The 19,228-nt window shown below is 48.2% G+C and overlaps 1 protein-coding gene across 1 annotated transcript in view; it reads right to left on the reverse strand.

Annotated features, from left to right (window-relative positions):
- LOC144947155 (FERM domain-containing protein 4A-like) overlaps window positions 1-19,228 on the reverse strand; it is a 289,753-nt gene that overhangs the window by 966 nt on the left and 269,559 nt on the right. Inside the window, exons 16-22 of the mRNA XM_078876349.1 lie at window positions 14,925-15,058; window positions 14,432-14,554; window positions 10,131-10,265; window positions 9,013-9,109; window positions 7,798-7,854; window positions 6,861-6,984; window positions 1,040-1,210 (exon numbers count right to left, since the gene is read on the reverse strand). Coding sequence (XP_078732475.1) covers window positions 1,040-1,210; window positions 6,861-6,984; window positions 7,798-7,854; window positions 9,013-9,109; window positions 10,131-10,265; window positions 14,432-14,554; window positions 14,925-15,058 — 841 coding nt within the window. The remainder of the gene's footprint in view (window positions 1-1,039; window positions 1,211-6,860; window positions 6,985-7,797; window positions 7,855-9,012; window positions 9,110-10,130; window positions 10,266-14,431; window positions 14,555-14,924; window positions 15,059-19,228) is intronic.

Below are 19,228 nucleotides of genomic sequence, written 5' to 3' on the forward strand. Positions count from 1 at the left end.
TATCGTCACATGGAAATTTATAGCATCCGAAAACTCGAAACGCGTGATGTTGATTCTAAATGTGCAGGGGAAAAAACGGACCCAGAGAATAATTCACGCGACCACGGGGAGAGTCACACGCAAAAACTCTAAATATATAGGCGTAGGAATCGAACCCACGACCTCCTGCATACGAGGCGAGGTAGTTAATATCTCGCCAGCGGTACCACCGCCAACAGCTTGCTCAATGCCACTGCCGTTGGATATGTATCCACCAGGGAGAGTGAACCAATCGCTGATGAGATGAGTGTTGGTATAATCTGCTGTGTCAATTTAATGATGATTTGTCGTAAAATTCTTGTTTTACGTTGGCCTACAAACATTTGCATTGGGGGGTGAGGGGGTTGAATCGACGCTGATGTAAAATCGAATTTTCAATCACTGACTTCATTGTATTTTCTAAAGAGTGTGAGGATGAAGCCGATAGAAAGGCAAAGGCCCACGACCAGAAACGACATTGAGAGACGAAATGAGGAACACATTTCATTTGATTAAAGAAAATATCGTCGGATTCTTTCAGGATAAGTAAAGATTCTGATTCTTGGTTCTTTCGGTAAAGTCACGTAGAAGGGAAACAAAAAAAAAATATAAAACAATACAATTCTCACGACGTTTCAACTGCAACACAAGCAATCATCATCAGGTGTATTTTCCTTTTTTTTTTACCTACGCGACTTTACCGAAATAACCAAGAATATGAATCCCTGCAGTCACGAAAGCTTTAAATCAAAATTCTGATTCTGATTCAGGTAAATGACAGCAGCATCCTAACTACAACGTTGAGAAGAGTGAGCGGGCTCGGTCAGAACACGTCACTCGAAGGGTTGATGGGCGTGGTCAAGGCTAACAACAGTGGCAGCCAAGGGATGGAATGCATTCAAGAGGGCATCCGCTGGGGAGACGGAGCGATGAAACCAGCCATGAGCCAGGCGCTGGATGACAAATGGAGGCGACTTGGAAAAGGAGGCCTTCATCCAGCAGTGGATAGTTCATGACTGACGAGGCCGCTGATGATGATGATGACGATGACGGTGGTGACGACGATGGCGGTGACGACGATCGACCGCGGGGGTTGCCGTACCGGATCTGCGGGCTGTATTGCGGTGAGCAGGTGGAGGTGGAGGAGGGGGACTGGGCGCCGGTGGTCCCCGTCTGCAGGTAGCGCTGGGATCTGCGGCGCACACAGGCGGAGAGCGTCGCGCGCTGTCAAGTCGGGGATCATCGCGAGGGCGCGAGCGGTCGCCCGGCGGCTCGGGGAGCAAACGCCGCCGTGCCGGAGCGCTCACCCGGCATCACCGCCGCCACCACCAAGCAGCAGCAGCAGCAGTAGCGCAAAAAAAAACATCCGGGGTTCAGCCGCCCGTGATAAAGCCAGCAGCGGTGGTAACACTCATCGTCGTCTTCTTCCTCTTTCGTATGGCGGCTGATGTCGATGCAGAGCAAACAACTACAATTTCACATTCGGGTGGTTCAAGCCGCGTCAGCCGCGTCAGGAGGAGCATTGGAGTGGTATCGCCGTGACGTCCCCTTCGTATTTGTGGATCGCGTAACGCTCGTGCCTCGCGGCAAGAAGTTGCCGGGTTCAATTTACAAACTCGGATGCCTTTCTGCGTGCCGTTTGTACGTTGTCTCTCCCCTTGTTCTGTATGTGATTACTCCGGGTTCTGCATGGGATTACTCCAGGTTTTCCAGTTTCCTCCCATACCCCCGCCCCCCGCCCCCCCTGCACATTGTAACTGGTTTAGGTCAAAACATTCCAATGCTGAAATAAATTACCTGCAAGTTACTCGATTTGGGAATTTCGCAGTGCAACATCGCTCCCCCACCTACCGCGTGAACTTGGCAAGACCCTCCTGAATGAAGAGTCTTGAGACTCGGCGAGGCTCTCCCGGGTAAACGAGGGGAAAAATGGTTTTCTGAATCTAGATTTGAAGTTTTCGTGACTGCAAGGGTCCATACTATTTGTTTTTTTCGGTAAAGTCACGTAGGTAAAAAAAAAGGAAAATCAATTAAATCACGACGTTTCGGAGGCAACACAAGCGTCCATCTTCAGGTGGAACCGTCACAGCAAAATTACTGTATCAAGTGAAAAAAAATGACTGTATCTCACTTGTGTTGCCTCTGAAACGTCGTGATTTAATTTATTTTCCTTTTTTTTTTTGACCTACGTGACTTTACCGAAAAAACCAAAGAGTACGGTTTCCTGATCTCAACCTGTACACCCCCAACGACTGGGAAAACCACTGTCACAAAAGACAAATGAACACTCCCCTCGATACAGGCCTAAGCGGTATCTACCGTCTTCTTGGTTCTTTCGGTAAAGTCACGTAGAAGGGAAATAATAAAATAATAAAAATAAATAAAACATAATAAAATATTTCTCACGAGTGAGAATTATTTTATTATGTTTTATTTTTATTATTTTAAAGTCACGTAGAAGGGAAATAACAAAATAATAAAATTTAATAAAACATAATAAAATAATTCTCACTAGTGAGAATTATTTTATCATATTTACCGAAAGAACCAAGAAGATGAATCCCTGCAGTCACGAAAGCTTGAAATCAAAAGGTATCTACCGTGTTTGACGAAGGGTGGTAGAACTGGTCGGGAGAGAGAAGTATGCCACTGATACAATTGCCAGCCACCTGTTGTCAGACGTGTGATCAGGGCTGATTAAGCCAGGTGGGGGGGGGGGTTGTTGAAACAGGTGACCCGCCCCTAATAATGAGGCCGATGAGCCAATGGCAAAACGGCGGCAGGGGGCTGTTTGCTCGCGTATATAAAGGGCTGAGCCAGTCCAGAAATGGTGGGGGACCACGGAGGTGCGATGCAGTGGCGAGCTGGGTGCCGTGACAAAGCTGCAAGTCTTCGACGCTGGAAGGTTACGATTTACGCTCGCGATAAGGGTTATGGCAAAAGGGGTTATTTGCCAGGTGGCAGGAGAGTCAATAATTGGGCTACGCTTGCTGGGGGCCTGGTGGGAGAGCGCATAGGTGCGCAGAAGGTGAGGGAAGCCACGTGCAAGAGAGGTTCGTGCCCTACCCCCCCACTGCCGACTATACTCGTCTGTGAAACGCGGCGCCTCCTTGCGAGTGTAACCCTTGCGCTGCAAGAACGGCGCAAATGCCCCAATGCATTCGATTAACAAAATGCTCAACGTTTGTCAACAGCACCCCGTGTGTGTCGTTTCGAGAAATGGCCCTTTGTATGACGAACGGCCGCTGCTTGGAATGTCACCTTTTGTATATTCTTTCTCTACAAGGCCACACTATTCTTGACAAATTCGAGTTTTGTTTTTAAATATGGCAGAGCGGGTAAACTAAGAATTAAACGGTGCTGGCTTTGGAGTTTTTTGACACTCAGAAACAATACCCTGATCTATCAATTCTACCCAGCTTGTACGAGTAAACTGCACAGTGCACTAGTACCCGTTTTCAACCCGAGATGCTTTCCAGTAGCAAAAGTAAATTTCAAACCATGTGAATGGTTAAAGCCATTTGCGTCCCATTCAAAACTAAACTATTTCTAGTTTACCAGGTAAGACCCACCGATCTATATAACTTTTTTTTCTTTCAGAAGCCACCTGGCCACAAACGATAGCTCAACGAAGTGGCTTATTGTGTGGAAATCTATAGCAGTTGCCAAATAGTCTAAACGCACGTTGATTCTAAACGTGGAGGGGATAAACCGAAGGACCCGTCAAAATCCAAGCGACCATAGGAGAGAGACGCGCAGACTCCAAATATAGAGCAGGTGGCGGGATCGAACCCACGACCTCCTGCATACCAGGCGAGGTAGTTAACATCTCCTGGCCACCGTGGTGCCCATTCAACAACTCGACCAAATTACTTATTGATTCTGGTATTGCTGAAACTGCTTCATGATCGATGACCCACATGCATGAGTGGCCATGCTAAAACCGTGACCTGCTGGGCAGTACTCTTTGTAAGAGTGATGGATGATGCAGATGATGATGTTAACTATGAGGATGGTAAATATGATGGTGATGCTAATAATGATGAAGTTGATATCAATGGCAATACCGGTGGTGTTCATGATGATGCCCATATCAATGGTGAGGAAGGTAATGCTATTTAAGTCACGGATGACTTAAGTCTGTGGTGTTGTTTATGAAAAAGCTGAAGAAGCTGATGTTTATGGTGGTTTGGGATACACTGATGATGCTTGTAAATTTTGAATGTGACACCAATGACGATAAAATCGTTGACCAATCATAATGAAGTCGATGATAATGACCTTAAGGGTTAATTCTGATCACGATCGTGTCAATGGTGATGCCGAGAATGTTGATGAAATCGTGATAAAAATAAAAGTCAGGAGGTGGGCTACTGGAAGACTGAGCTAGCACAGTTGAGAACCTGGGCTCGATTCCAGGCAGCTGTCTGCGATTAAAACCAGGTCCTTAATCTTCTTGGTTCTTTCGGTAAAGTCGCGTAGAATGGAAATAATAAAATAATAAAAATAAAACATAATAAAATAATTCTCACGACGTTTCAGCCACAACGCAAGCAGCCGTCCTCAGGTGAAGAACAGGTCTGTCGAGAAGACAGAGTCTGAATGACACACCCCAGGCTTGGAGCGACTATTTAAGCTGGGATGGAGGGGGGAAGGGCGCCTTGACAAAATAATTTGCATATCAAGAGGAATTTAGCATATTTATGGGAAATGCAGATATGCGATTAGTACTACTTGTGAAATGCGTAGGAGGTTTGGCGAGGGGTTTAAAGTCATTATGCCCGTGCATTATGCAGGATTAGCAGCATTGATGGTCTCAGCCTGGTCACCAGTGACCACACAGAAAGGCTTTTTTTCGGAGTCTCAAGGCTTGTTTTGAGGAGGGTCGTTTTTGCAGTAGGGCGGGGGGATGATGATGCTTTATGGAATCCAAATAAAGTAACTAGCGGTACATTTGTGAGGATATGGCTATTGAGCCAATACCCATCTCCCTTGCAAAGTAGCCGAGTAACTGGCTAAACGGGACTTTCCATGCAACAACCAATTAACGATTGGTTGAGTTCCGTTGTGAGGTTTTTTTAAATAGTTTTTTTTTTAAAATCATATTTTGCTACAGGAAAAGGAGGTTCCAATGGTGTAAATGCTTACCCCGAGCTCTCATACTCTGATGGTGCATTGTCTTTGAGTTGTGCGCCTTTTGGCGTCATCTGGTCTAACACCATGTGAGACTAGGCCAGGGGTCTGCAACCTTTAAGACATAAAGAGCCACTTGGACCCGTTTCCGAAGGAAAACATAAACTGGGAGCCGCAAAACCATTGCAACATTTAAAACAAATATAACACTGCATCTATTGTTTCTTACCTTATTGCTATATATATAGGATCGTGCAGTCAGCTGTCAATCTGAATAAAAAAAGGACTTTTTCACTTAACAATGTAAAATATATTTTTGCAAATTAATAGCTAAATTACCTGGTTAATGGGATTTTTGCTCCTGAACCTCAGTGCACAGTGTCTGCACATCAGGGCTGTAAGACGTCACCTTCATTTTCACACAGGCTTGCAAGCTGTCATCTGTGAGGCGTGATCGATGTTTGTTTTTAATATAGTTCATGTTGGAGAAGACCTGCTCACATACATATGTGGAGCCGAAGATCGACAGGACTCCAAATGCATACTTTTTCATGTTTATACAAGTGTTGGGGATGGCATTCCATGTTTCGAATACAAGTTTGTCCTGTTTGGGAAGGTTTTCAATATCACTCCATTTATGATTCTGAGCCAGAATGGCCTTCTGACGGGCAACATCCTCAAGAGTAGCGGTCAAGCATTTTAACTTGGACACCCATATATCTTTGTCGGCTATATCGGCCAGTTCCATCTCAAGATCAGGTTGACTTACACCTGCAAATGCAGTCATATTCAATAGGGATGGATCGATCGCCAGGGGAGTGACAGGGAAGGATAATGTCGTTTTTTCCTCTCTGAACTCACAGAATCGTTTCCCAAACGAACTTTGCATTGTGGTGATTGCAGACTTGAAATATTCCAAATTTATCGTATCATGACTTTGTTTGAACTCTCTCAAAGAGGGAAAGTGAGACAGTGTACTTCTCTGTAAATCTTTGACAAACACTGTCAACTTGCGCTCGAATGCCAAAACCTCCTCCAGCATGTGCAGGGCTGTGCCTCCTTTCCCCTGAAGGGTTGTATTTAGCGTGTTTAGATGTGCTGTCATGTCTACCATAAAATGTAATTTTTCCAGCCACTCTGGCTGTTCCAGCTCAGCAAAGGTGAGCTCTTTGCTGCCCAGGAAGGTTTTTACTTCTTCCAAACATGTGACAAAGCAACGGCAACGTTATTGCCTGTCACCGGGCGGGCAGTGTGGAGCGGAGCTGCGACCTGTCAGCAGCGGCAACGCCAGAGCAGGTGTCACAGTGCGCCTCCTCCCCTCGCTAGCATCCGCCCCGGAGCCGCGGTCAAGGTTCAAAAGAGCCGCATGCGGCTCCGGAGCCGCAGGTTGCCGACCCCTGGACTAGGCTCTAAGAAAAGCTGTCTCGGGTGTGGACCAATCAACTTCAAGGACCGTGCATACATTGTCAGAGTTGTGTTTTTTGTTTGCATAACGACCGCAGGTATTGTGGTCAATGCAAACATGACTCCTAAAAGGGTAAAAAAAACAATTATCATAGTTTTTTCTATCTTTGAAAATTGAATCCTCCTCCGAGGCTGCAGCTGTGTGTGACCCTCTGCTTCTTCCGTGGGCCATTCTCTACTACGGGAGACCCGCACGGCGGCGGCGGCGGTGGTCGTGTTGCCGGGACAGGGATGTTGGGGGGTACCCGCGCTGGCTGGGTGGATGTCGCGAGGTCCTCTCCGACCGCCGGGGCAGCACGGGCGTGAACGTGGCCGGGTGCTTCTGCGGTGTCGAGTGCGTGGAGGAGAACAGCGTTCCCACCGGCTCGTCTGAGAAGGCAACGGGGTTGGGGGGGGGGGCACCCAACGCGCACGGTCAGCGCAACGTGCGCACGTGACGGCCTCGCTCGAAGGTAAAGTTGCCCCGCCGGTGCCATGCTCGCACCACATGCGTCTGGGTCGACTCTATCGCGCCGGCCAGATGTATTTTGGAAAGGGGTGGGAGAGTAGCCACCTCCGACTTTAGCACGGTTAGCTTCAGAATCAGATTCAGAAACGGTTTTAATCGCCATGAAGTTTACACATACACCGAATTTACTCTGGCCGGAAGGTGCATACATTCAACATTGAGCAATCTTAAAAACTCGAATAGGTGATATACAGTCTACTATACTAACGTTACAAAGTATAACTAATACTAACGGGCTAAAGTATTTAAAAGACAGAAGTTCTACATGTGTACATGCTTGGCCCACCACCGCGCGTGACCTGCCAGATCGACTAACTGTGGTGCATTGTTTTTTTGTTACTGCTGGGTGGACAAAATTTGTGGTGGGGGGGGAGGCGAGGATTGGCAGGGGGATTTAACAAACATGCCCCATTGCTTAACTGCCACCTGGATTGCAAGTCCCGTGTGCTCAACATTGCACTGCCGTGACAGCGTGCAAATGCTTTTAGACACGGGTAAATAATCGCCAGACGCGTGACGATTCTCCACCCGCCGCCAAAGAGGTCGGTGAGCAGTCGCTCGTGTAAAAGTTCATACGCAACGTCAAAGCGCAAGAAAAAACATCTATGCGTCGGATTCAAACGCTCATCAAAGATGTATTCTTTCGGGGGAAATGCTCCGTTCATAACGCTTACCGTCGTCCAAAATCACTCCGTCCGATTGCGAGCCGTCGTCCATCAGGATGCTGTCGTCTGCCAAGGGAAGGTATAAAAGCACTCGGTGAAGTATGTTATTTGACAGACAACTATTACAGGTTATTGATCGACAGCCAGTTTTGTTTTACCAGGTTTAGTTTTTTCTTTTTTCACACTTTTGTTATGTAGGCTAGGCGTAGTCCCAAACCGCACCTCTCCATAACAAAGGCTCAGTCTTTTGTTATGCAGTCTATTCTTAGTCTTAAGCCTCACCTTACCATATTAATAAAAAGTGTGCCGTACTTGGCCCTTCCCCTCTTCAACCATTATATATACGGAGTGGTAGCTCTTGTAATCTCTCATTTACTTGATACAGCTGTCGTGGCTGTGACGGTTCCACCTGAAGACGGAAGCTTGTGTTGCCTCCGAAACGTCGTGATTTTTATTTTATTTTACTTTTATTAATTTAAATTTTTTACCTACGTGACTTTACAGAAAAAACCTAAGAATATGAATCATTGCAGTCACGAAAGCTTCAAATCTAGAATTAATGTTAGCGATGTCAAAACATTCCTAATGTGCGCAGGTCATACTTTCGGCAGCCCCTCCGAGAAGAATTTGAACAGCGCCCATCATAGTCGACTCAATTTATTTGGCATATTTCCATGCTTTTGGTGAATATTCAGGCAAACCTTGCACCACTTAAACAGAAGGCACAGTGGCACTGCCACTGAGCCTAGGGGCTTCCCCGTGCCGTTTCCTGAGCTATATGATTCATAATCAGTTTATTTTTGGGTTCGATAGTCGAGGTAGGTGTGAAGTACAGTTTTAAATAAATCCCTCCACCACCCCACCAGACAAAGTTGTCACGCCATACGCAAATTTGCCAGTTGATTTGGCTTCTCAGCAAGCTTGGGGGAATGTTAAAAAGTAAACCGAATTTGTACAACGTTGGACAAACCCGATCTATCAAACCCGGGAAGAGACTCGTTGTGAATCTTTGGCAATCCTATCTTGGGCTCTCCATATTTAGAATGTGCACCCTTCCCCCCCCCCCCCCCAATTGTTGAAGGCAACATTTGATGGTGCATGGCAGTAGTGCCACTACATCCAGCGGTGAGACGCGGCTAAGCTCTGCACGCACGGACGCCCCAGTGCCAGTGAGACGGCCTCCCCCTTGGCCAGCCACCCCCCGCCCCCCTCTTCCCACCATACCTGTGATGATGACCGATGTGCGCTCCGTTGGCTTCTTGCCAACGCGCAGCCGCAGCTCGTTGATGGCGTCTTCGATGGCCTGCAGGCGACGCGCGTCCTGTGTGCGTGCGCGTCGATACCAACGGATGGAGGAGTGAGCAATCTTAACGACGCCCACTATTTTTAAATCCTTTATATTAAGTTCGCTTGCTTGCTTAGGACCGTGCAAATCTTTCAGTCGTTTTTTAACCCACTTCCCGTGATCCAATCGAGCTGACATTTTCCACACAGACTCGTTGTGCGTGACAATTAATGTTTGTGAAAACATTTTTCCAAAATTTTACACTTTTTAGGACAAAAATATTATATTTAATTACCAATTGCTTAATGGTGCCATGCAATCATCTGACCCATAGGTGGCAGCCATCTCAAGCCAGAGGACGAGAGGACTCTAGCCGCCACGCATATAAAGGATTTATAGTGAAAAACTTTGTTTTTACGGGTTATACTTGTTATCACCTAATTATTTCGACTTGAGATGCACCGTATCCTCTCACTCTGGAACAGCGGGGGGGGGGGGGGGACGATGACTCGGGATGCCTGCGATTTGAATGCGGCAGACCGTCCTGATTAATGTGGCGGGTCCATTAACCGCAAAATACGTGACGCGTGTGTGCTTCACCACTGCTGTTAAAAAAATCCCCGTGACGGCCGTGGAGGCTTGGGGACGATGTCGAGACGAAGTAACGGTGACAAGCAACTGCACCTCTACCGGCCTCTCGCTGTGAAGGAACGCCATCCCCATTATAAATAGGATCTCTTTTGAAGGCCAAAGTGTTCTTGACGATTGAGAAGAGTTTTAGTTTTTATGTCCGTTGTCGAAAATTGAGCACTCAATCGGCGGCCGCAATTAACGACAAGCGCAGACCTGGCATATCCCCGTTGATCGATATTTCACTTTGGACGGTGTCACAACGCCCACGTTAATTTTTTTTTACGCGGGCCACGTTTTGTACTTCGCCAAGTTCCTGCGGCTGCCAGAAAGTCGGCAGACATTTACGTGCGTGCGACGCCACGTGTAACCGGGCCCCTGCATGGCACCCACCACCGTCGTCGTACGGCTGCCGGCGTGCGGGTACCTGCGTGTAGGCTGCCTTCCGCTTCTTGCGAACTTTCTTCGTGATGTTGGGGTCCCGCGCGAGCTTGTGCGCGGCCTCCACGATTTTCTGCTGAATGGCGAACTCTCGCTCCAGCCGCTCCACGTCCTCCTCCTGCTGGCAGACCACACGGCAGCGCCCGCGTTAGCGCCCCGCTCGAGAGAAGAGGTATGGATGTTTGACGAGTTTCGCACCGTACGTAGCAAACCGTGCTAGTCGGAAGGACAAGGCCGGGCCTAAGGCTGGGCCTACCGTGATACCACGAGAGGATCTTGCAGGGTTGGGGGCAGGGAAAGGGTCACGGGAGGTGTTGATTGCAACCGTTGTGGGATCTGGCAGAAGGAAGGGAGTTGATGGGGAGTTGGTCACGTAGCATCATCGTTTACATTGGCCATGATGATGGTTGTACAAAACGGTTTCCCCGCTATCATGGGAAACACTGCCTCAGAACAGAAGCAAACGACAATCACATGATTACGCAGCAAAATGCACAGCAAGAAGTCCCAGCACGATTTGTATGATAAGATGGCGGTAGTGTTCGTGCATATAGCCTGCACACAGCCTGTTACAGCCACCAGATCCAAAGGGCTAACATCTCGATGATCATTCGCGTCGTTGTGGAGAATATATATAACTAAATTAGCAGACCACACGACTCCACGTCCGTCTCTCCGCATTAAAAAAACAAGTGGTTCTTACACATCCCATCAACTGCACGGCATTCTGGGAGTGCGTAATTTCAGCAGCATGGATTGGAGATGAGCGAAGTGTGTTTTGACATCCAAGGGTCTCGCCAGCAGTCGGGCTTGCTTGAGTCAATGCTGGTGAACTGTTGATCGTACAGGCACGGACCCTGTCTGTACTAGGACCCATGTCCTAAGGAGCTCATTGTGTGCTCCTCTGTAATTTATTCGGCAGCAGAAGGATAACAAGGACACTGCAGATATCCCAGTTTTGTAATCGGTATTATTAGGTCTCGTCAATATAGCGTAGCTGTCATTGACGACTGCTGCCCAATTGCGACGTACGCTGAGCAGCCCTCTCACGACATTGGAGGATAATGTGGCCGGAGCCCTACGGTGAAAACAAGGAAATATATTCGAACACAATTAAGAGTCAACGTGTTGCCATCTTGGTATTAGCTATGCTTGCAGCCCGCATTCATTTTTTAGGTTACATGGATTTTTTAAGGTGTAAAAAGTGCTTGGAATTGCGATAAAACATCATACATATATAATGTGTATACTCACACCCAAGGTACAATTTTGAGTGCCCCATAAGATGCAAAAATTTCTAACGGATGCCAAAATAAATCGGGTTGATTTGCCTCTTTTCTGTACGTGCAGCTGTACCAGAAACGCTGAGCGGCACTGCTATTTTATCATCATCATCATCACTGCCACCAAAGCCACATTTGCAGGGAGACGTTATTGAGCACCGAGCCTCCAAAGGCTGCAGCCTGGGGCCAGAGTGAAATCTAAATGAATGTCACGGCGTGGTCGCGGGTGTAATAACAGATTTAATGGATCGCCCACAGCCCCGGCAGCCAGCAGCCGTTTCGTTGCCCCCTGACGTCCTGAGACGTCTTCATGAAAACGCGTCTCATTCGACGTCCTCGTTCCGGTAAATCAACACCTGACAAATCGCATGGCGTCATCCGCCCGTGTCACTGGGAACGAACGGAGGGCACGGTTTCACCGTGCGGAATGCCTTGTTAATAATTCCTTGAAAGACAACCGCTGGTGGTGACCTTCAATCGCGTCAGAAGGTCAACACGTGCCGATGCGCACATCTCCTTCGTGAATGGAAAATGAAAGGCGCGCAAGCCGCAGTGGTACGATTGTGGCCACGCAACCCAAACTATGGACCCCACATAGTAAACCACTGTATTCTGTGCTCCTTCAACGGAGGAATATGAATACTACACGAACTTCTCTACCCTGAAGCTCTCTCGTCGTGGCTAGTAGACCCCTCTGTTGCCATTTAGCTCCTGAATGTATTGCGAGCATGCGCAGGAATAGAATCCACCAAGCATTGTAAGCTTGCCTACCTTAAATACTGCGATTTGGTAATGTATGTGTGCAACACGGGGGTAAATCAGCGGTGCATAGTGGTTATCACACTGCCCTTTTAACCAAGCAACCCGAGTGTGAGTGCCATACCTGGTGTATCGCAGTGGCCTTGGGCATCTCCCCCCCCACCCCACCCCTTTCCACCAATCTGCACTGACCTGCCATGGTGAAGTATGGTCAACCAACTTCCCCTGACTGCGGAGGAAGCCTTCATCCAGAAGTGGGTTTGACCAAATGGATTACAATCAACGTCTGTATAATTGTCCAAATTGGCACTGTAGTTAGGGCCTATTTCAATTCCCATTTTGCGACTTTGACTCCGCTTTCCACCTCTCCTATTTCAATATAATGAGCATCACTAATAATGGCATTACTCTACGCAATACACAACGGCATCGTTACTTCTGACACTTGATGGCTGTACATTGTCGTAATAACGCGTTTTATATAAGATGCTTCTCAAGCTGCTTGTGAGTTTCATTCCGTATCACTGGGAGATCGCCCCCCCCCCCCACGCACAATAGGCATTACACCATCAAAAGCCAATTTGCCCAGGTACCAAAGGACGATGTATTATTGCCCCTAAACGCCATCCCAGCACTGCACTGTTATTATTGTTTAAACAACCGTGGCGTATTGAGTTCACATCAAAATTAAAGTGTCTCCCCTCTCAATTGAGCATTGGGGGCATCGCGCTCATCTCTTCCGCGTTTCCCTTGGTGGGGCCCACACTCTCTCTGAGGGACGACGGCTGGGGTCAATATTTAGCCTCTGCGCAGAATTGCCGATTGGCAACATTGGCATGGGCGAGCTTTGAATTCGGCGAGTGGAACCCGATTGAAGAAGACCACAACGAATGGATGTTTCTCGGCTATCCCAGGCCATCTGTTGAAAGGGTGGATTTTGATCCGATCTGACGTCTTGAAAAGTCTACGCACGGCGTGGTGCGATGCCATTTAAAGATGTGGCCCTATAATAAACGCGACGCCTAGTATCCAATGACATTCGCAGGCCATCCTTTCCAGGCCATCACGGAAACCACTTTCACACAGGCTGGCCGAACAGTGGCTCGTTTATGACGGGTGACTTAATTGAGCGTTGATGGTTAATGGTCCGGCTGGAGCATTGGACCGTCCATTTATAAACGACATGCGTTTAAGAGTATTTGGCTGCAATTAATGTCCACAAGATAAGCCACTTCGTTGAGCTATCATTCGTGATAGCCAGGTTGCCTCTAAAAAATAAGAGCTATATAGCTCAGTGGAACCTAGTAACATAAAAAAAATTTGTATAGTATTAACAAATTAATTATCGCGACCACGGGGAGAAAAACAAGCAAACTCCAAATATACAGCAGGCGTCAGGGCTGGTATCCGAACCACTACCTCCTGCATACCAGGCAAGGTAGTTAACATCTCCTAGCCACCGTGATGTTGAAACAGGCAAACTCCAAATATACAGCAGCAGCAGGCGTCAGGGCCGGGATCGAACCCACGGCCTCCTGTACACCAGGCGAGGTAGTTAACATCTCCTAGCCACCGTGATGATGATGAGAGACATGCAAACTCCAAATATACAGCAGCAGGCGTCAGGGCCGGGATCGAACCCACGGCCTCCTGTACACCAGGCGAGGTAGTTAACATTTTCTAGCCACCGTGATGATGATGAGAGACACGCAAACTCCAAATATACAGCAGCAGGCGTCAGGGCCGGGATCGAACCCACGGCCTCCTGTACACCAGGCGAGGTAGTTAACATCTCCTAGCCACCGTGATGATGATGAGAGACACGCAAACTCCAAATATACAGCAGCAGGCGTCAGGGCCGGGATCGAACCCACGGCCTCCTGTACACCAGGCGAGGTAGTTAACATCTCCTAGCCACCGTGATGATGATGAGAGACACGCAAACTCCAAATATACAGCAGCAGGCGTCAGGGCCGGGATCGAACCCACGGCCTCCTGTACACCAGGCGAGGTAGTTAACATCTCCTAGCCACCGTGATGATGAGAGAGAGACACGCAAACTCCAAATATACAGCAGCAGCAGGCGTCAGGGCCGGGATCGAACCCACGGCCTCCTGTACACCAGGCGAGGTAGTTAACATCGACTGGTTGGGGGGGGGGGGAAGGAAGGGTGGTTTAGTAACGAAGCGTCCAGGAGGAGTCTGCCCTGGGCCACCGTGCCGCCACTGCGTCTGGGCGAGCTCACCTCCACCTTGGGGAACACCTTGTTCTCGTCCAGCTTGAACGTGGTGCCCACGCGCCGTCGCACCGCGGGAAGCTTCTCCCCGGGCCCCTTGGGGTACTCGACGGGCAGCGTGCCCGTCAGCTCCTGTGGAAGTCGGCGCGCCGCACGGCCACGTGTCTCTTACGTCGCCGGAGCCCGGCACGCCGCGCACAAACGTAGGGGAGCAGTCGCGCGAAGGCCAAACGGAGCAGCCGGGAGTCGCCACGCACACATGCAAGGCGAGGGGCTTTCTAGCCGCGTGCCCAGTGGGGCAAGCTGGGACGCAGGCCGAGCGGGCGCACCGGGTTCGGTGTCCGACACAGCCCTTGCATGTCCTGTGACGCCACAGTCCGTGAACGGCATGGGCTGAACATTGCAATTTGGGGGGGGGGGGCACTGTTGCGGGGGGGGGAAAGGGGAAGCAGATGGGGGCAGTGGAGGAGGGAAATGTTGCGGGGGGGAGGGGGTGACTCACAGCCTCCCGCAAGCACAGGCGCTTGAGCTCGCTCGTGCGCTCCTCCAGGCGATGAGCCAGCTCCTGGTGTTTTAGCTTCAGGGCTTCCAGGAGATCCTTACGCGCCGCCTCGCTCACCTCCCACTCCAGGGACACTGGCGGATGCAAAGCAACGCGACGCACGCAGGGAATGTTAAACGTTGAAGAGGAACAGGCATTCGCATGCCCGCCACTGGGTGGCAGGTTGGCGCAGTGGAATCACTTATGCTTCGTAGCCACAAAAAGGGGCTGTAGCACAATTCCCGACTCGGGTTATCTTTCTGCGTGGAGCATGGATGAACGTTCTCCCCTGTGCCACGTGGGTTTCCTCCGGGTTTTCTCGTTTTCTTCTCCCATAGCAAAAATAAATCATACAATGCAATTGGCATTGGCCAAAAGATCCCATTACTGTAAAAATATATTTTCTACCCACGTGACTTTACCGAAAAAACCAAAGAGTATGGATGCCTGCAGTCACGAAAACTTCAAATCTAGATTGAAATGTCTCAATTTTTGGGATCACACACAGCAAACATCGCCTTCCTACTGCAAACGTATTTTTGGCAATGCCTCTCCTCTGCACATCAGTGTCACCCATCCAAGCACTATCCAGGCTTGACGCTGCTTAGCTTTTCAAGATCTGATGAGATCTGGGGAGGGGGGAAGGGGGCATTCTGGGTGATTTAAAGACCTGGAGATGATTATTAAGCACGCAATTATTCACTGCAGCTAAGATGGGGGATATGTTAAAATTACAACCGACTACCATACACACCCAGATAATAATCTTACCGTGACACCGCTCGGCTGTAAGATATTATCCTGCTCGTCTACGCTACGCGCCGTTAATCCGGCACATTGGCTTCGGTGTAGAATTGGTTGGTGAAGAAATCGTGTTTGTCCTTGTGCTGCAAGACTGCTGAACTGAGTCGGTTTGCGAAGTGGCCTACAGATGGTGATACGCCGGAAATATTTGTGATTTGTCTGTGAGCTACATTGGTTGTTGTTGTCGTCGTTGTCCAAATTGTAGGTTGCGGGGTCTCTTCCCACGTGCAACAAAATGCAAAAAATAAAATCGCAATTGGCCCAATATCTCGATGCATGATCCTCATGGCAAATTAAGTCTTGAGACTCGAACAAGCCCTTTCCAGGATCAAACTCTGCAAACCTAAATTTAGACTTAAAACTTTCGTGACTGCAGGAATTCATATTCTTGGTTCTTTCGGTAAAGTCACATAGATAGAAAACTAAAATTAAAAAAACCCACGACGTTTCGATCGCAACACAAGCGGTCTTTTTGCGATTGAAACGTTGTGGGTTTTTTTGCTTTTAATTTCGATTTTTGTTTTCTATCTACGTGACTTTACCGAAAAAAACAAGAATATGCAAGCCTACACATTCACATACATATGTAGTGACATCGCGGGATGTCACTGTATAGTGCCGGCCCGAGAGAAGCACGGTGTGCGGTGTAACGACATCGCGGATACTACAATGGTGTAGGTATAGTACCGGCCCTAGAGGGGCCTGGAGAGCGCTGAGTGATAGCACTAGATAGCACCACGCTTGGCGTGCAGTGCCAGCCCCTACAGGACAGGGTGTGGGAGTGCAGGCCGTAGGAGGAGGTTACTCGAGGCCATGGCACTCTGGTTGACCCGGGAGGACACGTGACCAGTTAAGTCTACAAAGGGGCCCCTAGATGGGGCTAGGGGTGGTCACGTGGTTAGCATCCAGATCCTTCCCGAGGATTCTGGAAGGTGGGCGTGGCCAAAGGCGGAACCAGCCACGCCGCAGAGAATATAAGCCGGGTCCCCAGGGGGGCCGGCGTTGTTGTTCATTCTGAAGAAACCTTCGTCTACGTTCTCCGTTCAACGAGTCTCCAACACGTGGATCTGGACCCCAGCTGTTGGTCTTGGTCCGTAGTAGTAGTTACGTTGTAATTAGTGTAGCTAGCCTGGTTGTCACCACCTGGATAGCTACACCAGTCACGTGGTAACTAGTATAGTAGCCTGGTTGTCACCACCTGGATAGCTACACCAGTCACGTGGTAACTAGTGTAGCTAGCCTGGTGGTCACCACCATAGGTTGTTATTCTGTTAAGGGGAAGTTACCCCGTGTGTTGGAGTTAAATAAATGTGTTGCCTCCAAGTCTACGTCTGCGACTCAGTTGAACCCACTACACATATGTCGGATTGTTGATTTAACAGTAATCTTTGTCATACATCGTAAAGCTGAAGATAATACTTAATAATCGGCTTGCTTTTTGAATGCATGCCTGTAAACAGACTGCGATTGCCGTACGTGGATATGAATTATCCTGCAATTAAATGACAGCGCAACATTTTTAGCGTTGTTGTTGCTTTTGTGCTAACCAGGCTTGGGGGATCCCAATTTCAAAGCACTCCCCGAAGGATGTAAACGCAACATTGAGCCGTGGTGTGGAAGCAACGTAATTATGAGAAATTACCATCAAGTCTTTGCCGTCCGATGCGGCAGGCTTTTTTTGTCACTACGAAGGCCGGGAAAGGAGTCCACGGGGAAAACAAAAGCCTTAAAAAGTCATTTACTCCGAAGATCGTTTGCAATTTTACAAGGCACACTTTTGGTCAAGATAATTCGGGCGATCACACCCTGCAGTAAGTCGTAAGATGTCACGGACGTAATATCTTTGGAGATATGCAATTTGCCCGAGAAATATGGTACCCATTAAAATTATGCGGATTTAATCGTTATTGCATTTGTTGTGCTGTTGCGTAATTTTTATTTTATTGAGTCACTGTCCAGTAGAGAAAATATAAAATTGCGCGTCCAATGGTGTGATTCTGTATCCGTGGTACCGATTGGTGACGAATATCTGAACGGGTCCTGGGCCTCCCCCGTCTCGACTCAGCCTCAAATGAGTACCGCTGCAAACCACTCCCTCATGTGCCGTGTAGGCCTTCATAAGTGCTTGCTAACAGCACTTGGGCCAACAGTCTAAGGCTATAGATGGGATCTTTGACTTTCTATAAAGTTGTCCATTACACCACCGTGTTATGCAAAACAAAAGGAGGCTTAACTTAACACTCCCCCATGGCCCATCCTGGCTCCCCCCCCCCCCCCCTTAACCTGTATATAGTTTCGTGTCTCTTAGAGTTCTCCCCACTTTATACGGTAATTTTGCTGTGACGGTGCCACCTGAAGACGGAAGCTTGTGTTGCCTCCGAAACGTCGTGATTTAATTTATTTTTATTTTCTACGTTACTTTACCGAAAAAAACAAAGAGTATGGACCCTTGCAGTCACGAAAACTTCAAATCTAGAATTAATGACTTGCAATAGCATATTTATAGCTTACTGTGATTACTAAATGTGCGCGTGTTAGCATTTTACGGATTAACAGCTGCAGGAATTGATGCGTAATGTACACAGCTGTTTGTAACACAGGTTTTTTTGGGTTAATTCGCATAAATTTACGCGATCTAATCCAAGAAACCTGTTCTGGATGATATTGGTCGGCGAAAGCCTAAGTGTTAAACTACATAGCTGTTCACACACAGATTTACTTTGGAGTGCACACCAAAGCAAACCTTGCATTGGAACATGAAACGCAAATAAACAATGTGGAATTTGTAACGTGTACAATGTTTAATCTCCCAGAGAGAGAGGGAGAGAGTGCGATGCAGAGGTGAAGAAATTTCACAGACAAGTGGAAATGGCAGCCGGAACCGATACCAACCATGGCCATGCTCGCTCTTTGGTCCTATATTGAGATGTTTGGCCAACACCATCAATTATTCTTTAAACGTGCGAGGTAACGCTCAATGCGTGTACAGATGGTGGTATTTAACCCACTTGCTGTACTGCCATCATACCCTGGCAAGCTGGGAGATGTGGCGACCTCGGTGCCCACGGGTAGTTGGGGAGTTTTTCATAAATTTACGCGCAAGCCGCCAACCAAACTCTCGCTGCCTTAGCAGTGCTGGAGTACAGGCCACGTACGTAATAACCAGCATCCAGAAGCTTGACCAAGCCTCACAAACACCTGCTGTATATGTTGAGTCTGCGTGTCTCTCTCTCTCTATCCCCATGATCTCGTGGATTTTTTTTTCCCGGGTCCTCGGGTTTTACCCCGCACGTTTAGAAACACGCAACTTAGATCGTTGCGATTATTTGGCTGCCATGAATGTCCACGTGAAAAGCCACTTTGTTGAGCTATCATTTGTGGCCAAGTTTCGCTTCTCAAATAGGTAATAGCTCAGTGGATTTTACCTGGTAAAATAAAAAAAAACTGTTTTAGTTTCATAG

Source organism: Lampetra fluviatilis, chromosome 44 (genome assembly GCF_964198595.1).
Source record: "Lampetra fluviatilis chromosome 44, kcLamFluv1.1, whole genome shotgun sequence".
Taxonomy (NCBI): Eukaryota; Metazoa; Chordata; class Hyperoartia; order Petromyzontiformes; family Petromyzontidae; genus Lampetra; species Lampetra fluviatilis.